General features: G+C 39.8%; 1 protein-coding gene across 2 annotated transcripts in view; it reads right to left on the reverse strand.

The window, feature by feature from the left end:
* Positions 1 to 1808: 1808 nt before the first annotated feature.
* RERG (RAS like estrogen regulated growth inhibitor) overlaps positions 1809 to 12621 on the reverse strand; it is a 106678-nt gene continuing 95865 nt past the window's right edge. For both annotated transcript variants that reach the window (XM_027747497.2, XM_027747498.2), the window contains exons 4-5: positions 7406 to 7479; positions 1809 to 6696 (exon numbers count right to left, since the gene is read on the reverse strand). In XM_027747497.2, coding sequence (XP_027603298.1) covers positions 6289 to 6696; positions 7406 to 7479 — 482 coding nt within the window. In that variant the 3' untranslated portion in view covers positions 1809 to 6288. The remainder of the gene's footprint in view (positions 6697 to 7405; positions 7480 to 12621) is intronic.

The raw sequence follows: 12621 nt of genomic DNA on the forward strand, positions 1-12621 counted from the left end.
CTTGGATTGCAGTAGATGTAAACTTCTATCCCAGATTTCTACCGAATTGAGTTGAATGTTTACATGAATGTGGCTGAGATTATATCTGTCCCTAGGAGATACAAGATTTTTGGATACCAAGTGTCAGTGTTTGGTGTTCTAACAAAGGCTTTTTGTGAGCAACTGTAGAACTACAGAAAGCTTTGCACAGAGAAACCCTAAGAAAAAAAGGAAATTATTTGGATTTTTTAAACTAGGTTTTTCTTAGTTTTTTTTCCCCTTTTTTAAATTCTTTTTCCTCCTATTTTCTTTTCTTTTTCTCTTTTTCTTTTTCTTTCTTTTCCTCTCCTCGCCTCTGCTAGCTAGAAGCTTCAAATGAATTTTCTGGATTCTTTGAAACCTGGCATTAATTACAAATTCCAGACCTAATGTCTGTTTCAGAATAATAATTTTATTCCCTTTCAGTTAGATTTCCAAAAAGAAATTGAAGTCAAAACTCAAAATATTCAACTGTTTCTGCTTACTAATTTTGGTCAGATCACCCATGTACTAGCGTTGGTGTATGAAATCTTGCAGTTGCTTTTCAGGAAAATAGGAATTCAACCTTTATTTAGGTTATGTCCCTTTTTTTTGCCTTATTTACTGTTTCTTTTATTTGAATTTTTTCCTGTCAGAAGTTCCTTCTGTGTCTCCCTGATATTCCTTACAGCAATGACAGCTTTGACCGGGCTAGAGGAAACAAGATGGAGTTAATGTCATGTGTACTGACAAAGTAGTTTGATAAAAAACATTAATTTTTACATTACTGATATATTCTTAGTCACTGGAACTTGCTGGATTTTGAAAGGTTCTGTAAATTCCTAGTACCACGTGCATAAAATTAAAAAGGAAAAAATGTGTAGGTTTGGTCTGTGAGGCATAATTTGAGGCCTGTTTGCAATTTTTTTGTCATTATTCTGCATGTTAATATTTCAGGGTAGGATGTAGCTCCTCCTAGTGATGCAGAATATTTCAGTCTAGTTTAGGACCGTGGTACTTGACACAACTGTCTGTACTATAATTATGAGAGGTTCCCTTATTAAAAAAAAAGAAAGGTTTCCAACTCTTCAGAGATACTGTGTTCATTGTTGAGAATTTATATCCAGTGGCATTTGCAAATACTTCATTCTTGTGAGAGGACACACCCTCTTTGCCCATAAAACACCCCTGGATATCAGAGTTTATTGACAACTATAATTAAAAAAAACCCCAAACCAACAAACCCAAACCAGCAACTAAACAAAACTCAAAAAAACTTATTATAATACAAGAGCGGCAGGAAAAGACAAATGCTGCTTTGGGGAATCAAGCTGGAGATGAAAGAGACCAGTCAGAAGGCCAAACTCCCATCAAATTCTCTGATTTATTAGACAGCCAGGAGTGCCAACTTACCTCACAGTTTCCTACCAGTCCATTTCAAACTAAAAATGGAGAGGAATCCTTCAAGTGGACGAGAGACATGGGCCATTGGAGTATTTTCTCTACATATGGGTTACCAAGGCAGCGAACCAGGAGCTTGATCCATTCCATGCATAACCCCCCTGGATTCAGGGGAGTCCTGCCCCAGGTACTCAAAAGTGCCTTTTTCTGCTGCGAGCTGCATTAACAGCTTCCCCCTGTGGGACTGTGTCTACAGGAACCAGACCGAGCTGGCCTCACACAGGCCATCATTATCACCTCCCAGTAACCTTGCAGAGCACTGGACTACAAGTCACTGCTTTGTATTTTCACAGCCCTGAGCTAATTAGTGTCTGGCATCTTTAACAGAAATAAAATGCATAACACCAGAGTTTCTAAGATGACACTGTTTTCATTATATGTTTCATTTTTCAAAGAACATAAAGGCAGATACATCAAAATGCCAAGAAGCATTTTCTAATTAAAGCCTCTATATTTCTCCTTTTCTTCTGAAGATATGCAAATGTATTGAGGCGTTACAGAGAAAGATAAAAGGAACCCCAAACACTGTTTATACATAGCCTTTATCACTGCAGCTATTTATTTTGCAGGAGACATTATTTTGACTGGAGAAGGTTATAGTGTGGTTTGACAGAACTCAAGGCTACTTTGCAGTGCTCTAGAGGCAGACAGTAACTGGAAGGATGCCTCATCTAGTTTTGTGAGGTTTCACAAAGGTAAAGTTAGGCATCAGGGCATCAATCCAGCACTGAGACTTCATGCAGTGCTCTGTTGAAGGTGGTATTCTTGTACTCCCACTGCTGTTCACCTGTTTATGATCACGCTTTGAGTTACTTGGTTGGGCCAGGTTTGGAGGAAAACAAGAGAGTAGATTACTCTCATGCTATGTATGATTCTTTTACCATTTGTATAATGTATCATACACATACTCTTCAGAATAACAGTGCGTTATCCTTGGAACATGGGAAGCAGGTGAAAAGTTGTCTCTGTCCAAATCACTGGCATAAATCTCCCAGTATGCTTAGCCCAAGATTTTACCTCAGAAGCTTGGGAACAAGATCCGCATTATTCAGCTCACAGGACAGTGTTTGGGTGGTGCATTTCAGTGAGATCATTTAATAACCGTGGCACTGTAGCTTCTTTGATCAACCTTGAAATAGTTAGCAAGGACATTTGGATCTGTGCCTCACTGTAGATGCTGTTTGACCTCTCTATTCCAAGCCTAGCAGCCAAAAAAGTTCAAATAAAATGATCCAAATGTTGCAGTGCTTACTCAGGCAAAATTCGCTGTTTGTTTTCCCTAGATAAAGATTAAATAAAAAACAAATCACGACTTTTGGAACTGGCTGCTTAAAAGCTGGAAGGCAACACTTTGGAGACATCCAATAGAAGATCAATAGGTATGAGTTCAGTACAGACCTCTATTTTTTTATTTTTATTTTTTATTTTTTCTTATATATTATCTACAAGCACAAGCTTTCATATTTTTAATGTAAAAATGCATACAGATCATTATATATATAAAATTCAACTAGACTTGTAGCAAACTGCCAGATCCAACTATCCCCAGGCTGGGGACACCTTGTCCGGATCCAGGTGCAAACCCAGTGGCTGATCCTCACTTCCACCTGTAGTTGCACCAAACCCCCAGATATGAAGATTCTCAAAGTTCTAGGGAAGTCTTGGGTCCTGATCCAGGTCTTGCAGCGTGGGCATGACTAACTCTTCATCAATTGAAGATAAATATTTAAAAACTTCATAAATGACGACCAACTTGTTGTAGGTAACAAGTATCCATTTCACCTTTCCTCCCCCTTTTTGTTTATCATCCTTCCCATCCTCTCTCCACTGAAATGGTAGCGGGCAGAGGAGAGAAACTTGATGTTAGTGTCATATACATATGCTTAAACAGCAGCTGCAGAAACAGAACTTAAAGCATTGATGTCTGCTGCAGAAAGGCTATCAAACGTGGGTTCATGCTGCATTTGGCCTTTTCAGTGCTTGGGCAATTTGGGGCTCAATTTGCACACTGTAGATATATTATACATTTACAGCATTGCCAATAATATGTTGCAGCATTGTTAGCAACAGAAAATCAGGTTGCATTTAATACTATGTGACGTGTATCAACAGATACGCTATAGTAGAACTGGCTTGACAATCAGCCCATGACACCAAAAGAAAAAAATTAATGAGCAATTAAATAAAGAAAACGGTGTTTGTGTGGGAGGAAAGGTTACAAAATAGCAGCCTCCTTTTTGACCAAGTGTTTATCTTGGTTGGCAGTTTCCAAATTCAGTCTTTGCAAAGGAATGTTACTATTTTTATTATAGGTGCTTTATGTAACAAGTGATATTTGCACAGTGGAACATTTTCTTTCACCAGGATCTTATAATTTCTCCACACAGATATTATAAAGGAAGATACAAACAATTTATTGAGAGTCTTTTGGAAAGTATGAGGGCCTCTCCTTCCTCAACTCTGAACCCCAAGAAAGGGTTTCAGATAAAAGAATTGTTGAAGTTTTATAAGAGAGGGATGAATCAATTGCTTAGCATAACAAGACTTTCCTCTTAGCTATGTTGCCATGGGATTGCAGGTAAGGAATTTGTTTACTTCAGATTTGTGCAACAGCACTGATTTCAAAGATAACAGAACGACTTTGTGCTTCAAGTTGCAAATGCTAATTGTGGCTCTTAGTGTAACTACATTGCTTGCAAGTTCAGACCCTCAGCTAAAGATTTCTGGTTTGTGAGCAGGCATTAGCTCTTTCTTTTACACTTGTGTTAATTCTACATTACTAATGGGACTAAAAAAATGGCAAAACCTCTACTTTTTTTTCTTTTTAACAAAAGTTAGAGATGTGTTGAATAGCTTGGTAACAGATGTGTCTCAGAGAAAGTGATATCACCCGTTGCAAGAACCCCCTGCCCAGAAGCACAAGGTAGTGTTTCCACTGCAGTGTGTCCAGATGGTGTATGGAAATATACTTGAACATGAGGACCAAAATATAGACATTGATTCCAGAAGAGTGAAATGAGTTTTCACTGTCTAGAATACAGAAACAGAGGAGACAAATAACAGCACAAATAAAATATATATCTGAATGTGATGTTCTTTGATGCTGGTTGGGTAAAAGAGAGAGTTTAAAAACAATTACTTTGGTAAAATACCTTGAAGTACATTCTTTTGAAAGAAGTCCTAACTTGGAACTTTTCTCTGTGGACAGGGATACACAGATCTGACTCTTCAGCCTGTTCCATCACCTCTATGGCTACCTATAACTGAAACATTATCCAACTAGATATTCTCCTAAATCTGTGGCAATTTGTATGTGATAGCCTTTTGGAGTCACTTCATCACGGAGGCAAATAACCATAGGAAGTACAAAGCAGTGGAGAATAAAGTTGTAAGTAGTTGCTAAAAGGTGGGGTTTCCCTCAAAGGAGAGTACTGCTAATATTCCCATTTATCATCCCAACCTTTGGCTGTGGTTCTACATGATAACAGTCTGAACTGCACACCACGCTGCCTAAAGGGATGCAACACAACTGGTGGGGAACCAGGACAATCTGAATTTAAATCTTCCAGTCTTGGTCCTTACATCTTTTAGCATACAGTTAACAAACCAACTAGACAGGAGGCAAAATTTGACAGCTGGCTTAAATCAGATGCATGAGGGAGAAGAAAAAAATGAACACTTTTTATCCCTGGCACCAAAATCTGATTAAATACACTTTCACTTCGATGTGCCAGATAAAAGTCACAAAAAAACTGTGCTGGTTCAAACCCCAGAGTGCTCCAAGCAACATCTGGAAGTTTAAACAGCTGGAAACTGTGATCTTTTGATATGGTAGAGGCCAGTCACATCTGATCTGCATTTGGGTGTTAGACTTTAAATACTTGCCTTCCCAAGGATTCTTTTCTTCTTCAGTATAAGATAGACTAAGAGGAACTACTTGAATTGAAAAAAGACCAAAACAAGAAGTGTAAACAAAAGCTAAAAACTACCCATAACTAAATCAATAGTAATATTTTTTTTTTAATTTGATTTCATAACACATTTAGTCACATTTCCCCAAGTACAGTCCTGCACTTTGAGGGGAAAAAGCTGAAATGCCACTGGACTAGCTGGTTATTTCTTCATGAATTCTGCAGTTTCATAGGATCTGGAAGAGCCGCTGAACCTCAGCTCTGTTGAAATGTATGTCTTGCTGGCCAAACACTCCATAAAATAGACCTTTCCTATATGTTTTTCATACCTTGCTAAGAACATCAGCACTCATAGATTTGACAAAAATAACAAGGAAGTACAGTTTGGAGTAAAAGCACACAATGAGCCAACTTAGAGCTGGTTGAAGGTGTCAGGTAAACTTTCTGACATAACAAAGCAGCCTCTACACATATTCAGTCCTGGAGAATGTTAGTTGTGATGGTAGTTGATGGAGTGAAGGCTGAATCTTACTGAGCAGCTGGTTGGTTGGAAATGATATTTAGGCACTACTGATTTGCAGGACGTTGGCTTCTAGCCACGTAGAAGCAGAAGATTCTCTGTTGGTGCCAATTCCCGCAATCATCTAGTCCTTTGGAGTACATTTGGTGGTTTTTTTCCCTTGGTGTTTTTGGTTTTTTTTTTCCACATTAGCCAGAAGCAGTGTGGCTAAATACATTTCAAAACAGGAAAATAGTATGACTCTGTGTTATTCAAAAATACGGTGATGTTCATATTTTTATTTTTTTTTTTGTCCATTGCAAAGCTTTGACCATTTTTAATTAAATGTGCTCTGCCTACCTCATCCCTGCCTCCAAGCTAATATGCTCTAAAATCTTATCTGGTTTAGTACAGCTCTTTTTAGCTGCTGATTTTGGTAAGCATCTTATTAATTGCCTGCTTGACATGGGTGGTGGAGCTTCGTCTCCGAGTCTTGCCCTGGACCATCTTTCGCCGCCGAACCTCACGACACAGCTCGTAGAAGGCCTCCATAATGTTGCCCTCTCCCGTGCAAGCAGAACACTCATAAAAAGCACATGCTAGTTCCGTGGCCAGCTTTTCACCTTCCTCTGTGCTGACTTGCCTGGAGTGATCCAAGTCTGCTTTGTTCCCCACCAGGATCAGGGTGACGTTTTTGGGCTTTTTAACTTCATCCAACAAGTTCTTTAGCGGCAGCATTTCCTCAAAGCTGCCTCTGTCTGTGATGTCGTAAACCAGCACAAAGCCTTCACCCCATCGCACGTGTCCTTCTTTCTGGATAGGATCCTCCTGTTCCCAAAGACAGAGACTAGCCTTAGGAATTTGATTTACAGAACAGACACCAGACCTTCAGAGAGATGTTGGTCCTCCAAAGCCTACAAAGCCACGTACAGCTGCTTTACTTTATACTTTACACACATCACCTATTTTATCACATAGCATAGGAGATCTGCCCAGCTGCCTGTGGACAGGCTGGTAGCAGGTGTTTGGAAGGGGGGCTCTGCTGAATGATATCCAGCACACAAGCTGCATAGCCCTATCCAGCATGAGCACGGGCCATATTTTGAAAGGAAGGCAGACCTGACTATGACAAAACTGCTCTTCACTTTAGTGCAAATCACGGGTTGAGGCTGTAAAGCTTTATCACTCGGCTGTAGAAATAGACTGTGACTTTATTTTTTACTAATGACATGTCTGGTTGGCCCTGAATTAAAACATGAGAATAATTTTAATACCACAGTAAACCTCGACTTGTTTATTCTTCCAGGATTTGAAAACTCCAAGCAGAGTCCCTTGCAGAAGGATCTGGATGCAGAATGCTGAGTCCAGCAGCCAGCTGATGGTGGGGATGGAGGGGGGAGCTCTGCCTAGAAGCAAATCTCTGTCCCCAGAAGCAGAGCACACCTGCCACCCACCACACTGCCACCACCACCACACTCCCCTTCCCTGCTGTCTGTCCAAGCCAAGGTACTGGATAATAGTACATGCAGCCACGTACCTGACCAGCTGTATCTAGTATCTCCATGGAAACCACTTCATCATCAATGGTAGCTTGGTGACGATATGTAGACTCTAAAATAAGAACATATTGTGAAATGTATTAAAAAGACTTTTTTTTTTTTTTAAATCTTCCTTACATCTCTCCCAGCACAAGAGCTGAAATGTGACGCACAGTTGGACTAAATTTTATTTAGTGGAGCTCTTCCAGCCATTCTGGAACACACGCAAGTCCTTTCTACGACAGCGGCACTTTTACGTCTCTCTGTACGGCACAGCTTTTTCTTTCCCGTGTGTTAGTCCTGCAAAGGGCTGTGCCTGTGGACACTGCACTCTGCACCCAACAAGAGGACACTTTCCTGTGGCAGAGAGCTCTGCAAGGCTGTATTCCATTTTTCCTGTTTGCTCCTAGGCAAGGCTGCTGCCTGTGAAAGACAAACGCTACACCTCTCAAAGTATCCAGCTCAACAGTCTGTCACTGCACAGCTTGAAGTCTCACAAGATCAAAACCAGTATGGTTGCAGATCAAGGAACCTAACCACTAAGCTCAGGCCTTATACTGTGAAAAAATTCCAGATCAGTTAGCTATTTTAGGAATGTCTGTTTTAAACATTCTGAAACCATCACATTCCCCTCTTCTAGCAAGGGATCAAGCAGTGATTTCCCTGTGTATAATTTATAAGGATAACCAGTGGGCATTAAGCATTCACATCATGCTATAGGAAAAAAAAGGAACCTATTTACTATGTCCCAGGTTCTGGAACTAGGCAACTAATCAGAAAGCTAATGACAAAAAGGCTTATTTTATCTCAATAAGCTGATAAGCTAAATTTGATAGCATTTGACCTAAAACTTGGAAAATTATCTGTGCTAACATTCCGATTTATTACCGTTGCTAGCTCACAGATGTCCCATATCAAAAGGCAAATGTGTATGTTGTAAAAGTCTGGCCAGTGACTATGAATGCTTTGCACTGTCAGAGATACAATTCTTTCATTTGGTGCAAATCTCTTCAACAGAAATGAAGGATATCTTGTAGGAAACACATTTCTTTAACTTGAACTTCTGAAAGGGCTCCTCCTTTTTTCCTTATGTGCTTAAGAATGTCAGCTCTTCATAACCATGAATGTTTCAAGCTGTCAGTGCTGCAAACACCCTCTTCCCAAAACAAAAATGTCACTCTCTCCCTGTACCACCTTAATTGCTGTAATAGCCCAGCTGTCTCTAACAGGGACAAATGGTCAATTTACTTAAGCAGATGGTAAGCACTCTTACTGTAGGGTTTCAGACAATGAACACTGGGGTTTTTTAAAGGCTGTAAATACCCCTTCTGTTTAGTATTTTGAGGCTGTTGAAGGAGTTTGAGTCTACCTTTATGATCCTGAGGCTATACCTACACTGCAGGGTAAGATACATCTAAGTCTCTCAGTGGTATGTCTTATCTGTCTCTTCCACACACCCTCTCAGATGCAGCAATTTCCTCAGGGAATGCAGAAAAGGCAAGAAGCTCTAGTTTGGTGTGGAAGCTGCAGTGATGCACCTTCAATGAGTTATTTCAGTGGCTAGAACGTTCAGTGCTATGTTGGGATTCCCTGTGTAGTACTCCAAGTGGAAGGTTATTTAGGAACTTAATGCTTTGTTTCTTTGGGGGAGGGTGCTGTGAAGAAGAGATGGCTCTCTAAGTAGTGTGGTATTAGCACCTTACTTGTTAAGACTTTGCAGTGCTTGAATGCCTTCAACCATCTGGCCCTGCTTAACAAGTAGCTGTTGAGAATTGTTCCACAGAACTTGAGAAGGTGCTCACACAGTTTTGACTGCAGCATATCTGTGAAACATCCTTCTTAGGAGGCAGAGCAGGGAATGCCATGCAGACCTTCCCTGTGAAATGGGAGAATAAATCTCAATGAGCAGACTTGTGCTCACTGCAGAAAAGCAGCATGATTCTGAAATGATACTTGAGTTTCTCAAAATAGGACCCTGGCAGCACTTTATGTTGCAAGTTTAACTCACTTTGGTTGCTCACGCTGGAATGGAATTTGATCTTGGATGAGTAGCATCAATTTGGGTCAGATTTGTGTAAATAAATCTTAGTAAATGTGTCTTCCTGTGCTTTGGAATGTGTGGTAGCTGGGTGAATTTTAATGAGCGTAAAAGGGCTGGATGTTGAAAGCATTTTTTTGGTGTAATCACGGACATGGCTTCTCCTTCAAGAGAACAGAAACATCTGAAGAATCTGGGTGTCTTGTAACTTATGAGGCCTAAAGATGTGAGCTCCAGTCTGTTCACACTGATTCCATGGTGCTTTACAAATGCATTGCCTTGCTTTGGTATTTATTAATATCATTTTCCCTTTGGTGCTTTTTTTTTTTTTTTGAGACACCTGGCTAGAGAGAAATTACAGGACTTGAGATAACTGCTGGATTCCCAACTGAAACCATAGACAACACAGGTGTCTCTGCTCAGCTAAGCACCCTTGACTCCGAGTTGATGAAGTAAAATAGCTGCTGGATATAGCTTGTCTGAGCTCTCTCTCAGGATAAATCACACCTCAAAAGCACTTGGAAGTCTAAAATTGGTCAGATGAATCCAGGCTCTAAATGTCTCATGCTTACATCATCATGGTTAAGTAGAAAAAGAAAAGTGTAACACTGTACCAGTGGCTCCCAAAATGGCTTCAGGCAACTTCCTGAGCTTCAGATTGTCATTTGCAGCAGGTGATGCCCACATCTTCTATCTATAGCTATATGGCTAAAACCTCATACAGGGAAAAGAAACTGTGGAGCTGTGTTTTGCTCTCCACAGGCTTGGCATCAAATCTGCCAGCTTCAAAGCAGAGTTAGGGAGCTGCTGTGTTGACTGAGCCGTGGTTTGCCCGAAGATGACAGTGCTGTGCAAATAGTCAGATTTAGTGGGTTGCTCTGTTTCAGTATAAATAAGCAAATCTGACCTGTTTCTTGTTGGTCTGGGGGTGTGCTATGCTTCTAGTCATATTTGCAATAACGAGCTCAAAGGTGCTGATAAGTGTGGCTTTGAAAGAGGATGCCAGATTTCAGAGTCCCTCTTGGTTATGAAGCTGCAACCCCTCCATCACTCTTGCCCTGCAAAGCACTCTTGGTTCTCATATTCCTGTTGTTTGAAAAATTGAAGTTTATTTCAAAAATATTTAGAGCTGCCAAAAGGCCTGAGAAGCATGTTGGAAAGTGGTAGCAGTTGGCTTGGTTTTAAGCCACAATAATTTGTTAATAGGAGCTGAATAAATCTTTCAAATTTCCACAGCTGCTGAATGATTAGGGAAATGATGATTTCCATGAAAAAAAAAAAAAACAAAACAAACTTCCCTGGGGGCTCTCAGTGTTTACAAGCATGTTACAAATCTCCCTATTCTTCTTAGAAATAGGATTTTTAAAAATACAGGGAAAAAAACTTACTTATATAGAGAAAACTTTGAAGCTTATGACTTACAGACTGTCATGGATGCAAAATTCAGTCATAGCTTGAGCACATCACATCCTTGCACTATGTTTATTGGGACATATTTAATACAGTTTTGGCCTATAATACTTAGCTGGTCATCTATCAAACCTGTTTGTCCAGGAGTATCCCCATTTATTAAACATATTTGTTCCAGAATATTATATTTGCTAGAGAAAAACTATTATCTGAAAAGTAATTTTGAATTCTTGGTTTATATTTGCAGCAATGTAAAAAGTTGTTTTCAATAATTGTTTATTTTGAAACGGCAATATATACTGGGGTATGTCCCAGCTCTGGAAGGAAATATTTGTATGGAAGGGCTTATTGGTTTTAGGAAAGCACCTGTAGTAGGAGTAGGTAAATCAGCTGAGAAGAAGCAATGACATGACATACACCATTTTACACTCAAACTTAAGGAGTAGTCTAGACTCATTTGTTTACTTTTAAGTACAGAAGGACACAAACTCTGTTTCTACTTAGAATGTAGTCCATTTTTGTCAAGAAAGGTTCATAAAGCAAGGATACATAAAAATGCTTTAAGAAACTTTGGTCTCATGGTGGTTTTCAGCCAGTTGGATCTAAGAAATGCAAGAGATCTGGAGAAAGAGCTTTTTTGTGATGATTATAGCTGAGTTTTCAGACCAAAAAGCTTCAGCTAATAGGCCTGAACTTCAAAGTTATGGTTAAAGTCTTCTTGGACAGTAGAATGTTTAAAATACTACAATTCCCCATAGTTAGTTATGTTAACATAATAAAGGTTCCTGTTGTTTTGGGGTTATTTGTTGTTAACTCCCTGCTCATTTAGACTCCCTCAGTCTTTGACATGCCTCAGGATGGCACCTGTCTATCACATTTGAGAACAATGATTCTGACAGCTGGTCTCGTTTGACATCTTCTCCAGAGCGTTCCTTGAGCCTGCCTTTCTGAAATCTGTCCTCCTCTGCATTTCCTTGCTGCTTCAGGAACTTTTCACCTTTTAGAAAGCCCCTGTGAGCTGAATGTACCTTCCTGACTCAGAAAGTCTCTCCTGCCTTCTTCCTTCCTCAACCCCAGCTTTCTTCAAAACACAGCTGAATGTGCTTTTTCTTGCTTACATCTGGCTGTTACACATTCCCTCTGTTATTTACCTTACAGGAGGGCTTTTATTTTGCAACCAACCATCAGTGGTTTTACAGTAAGCACAGTACCACCCTTGTGTATTTAAAACATATTTCTAATGCTAAGGCAGTGTAACCTCACATAACTCTCTAATCATTGATACCACAGACCCCAAAATTAGCATAGTTGGGTTATTTATCAATAACCCACAAACAACATCCCATGCACGGTCATTGCCTTTTATTATCATGTGTAAAAGAAGAAAAAGTAGTAAAAGGAAAGTTACTGGAAGAAAACTTTGTGACTGACAGTCCCGATAATTGGACTTGGACTCTTCAGTGTTATCCTTCTGCATGGGAAACCTCAAGAATCAGGAAACACAGAAGGAAAAGTTCCAGGAGGTTGTACACACATCACAGGTGTGATGTGCCCTTTATGTACAACTATCACACTACACAAAAATTCATGTCAAGCTATAAATTTAAACCAAAACACGTATGAAAGAAGAATATATTAGTTTGCAGAGATTTAATCCAACTCTAGGGTCTCTAGTCTGCTTCACATGCAGTCTGCTGCTGTGAATGCTGCTTTTGGAATTGATATGGTGATGTGCAAACTAGTTTCTTTTCTAACTTCATTTTTGGC

Source organism: Pipra filicauda, unplaced genomic scaffold (genome assembly GCF_003945595.2).
Source record: "Pipra filicauda isolate LSUMZ 115617 unplaced genomic scaffold, ASM394559v2 scaffold104_size2351352_pilon, whole genome shotgun sequence".
In the NCBI taxonomy this organism is placed as follows: Eukaryota; Metazoa; Chordata; class Aves; order Passeriformes; family Pipridae; genus Pipra; species Pipra filicauda.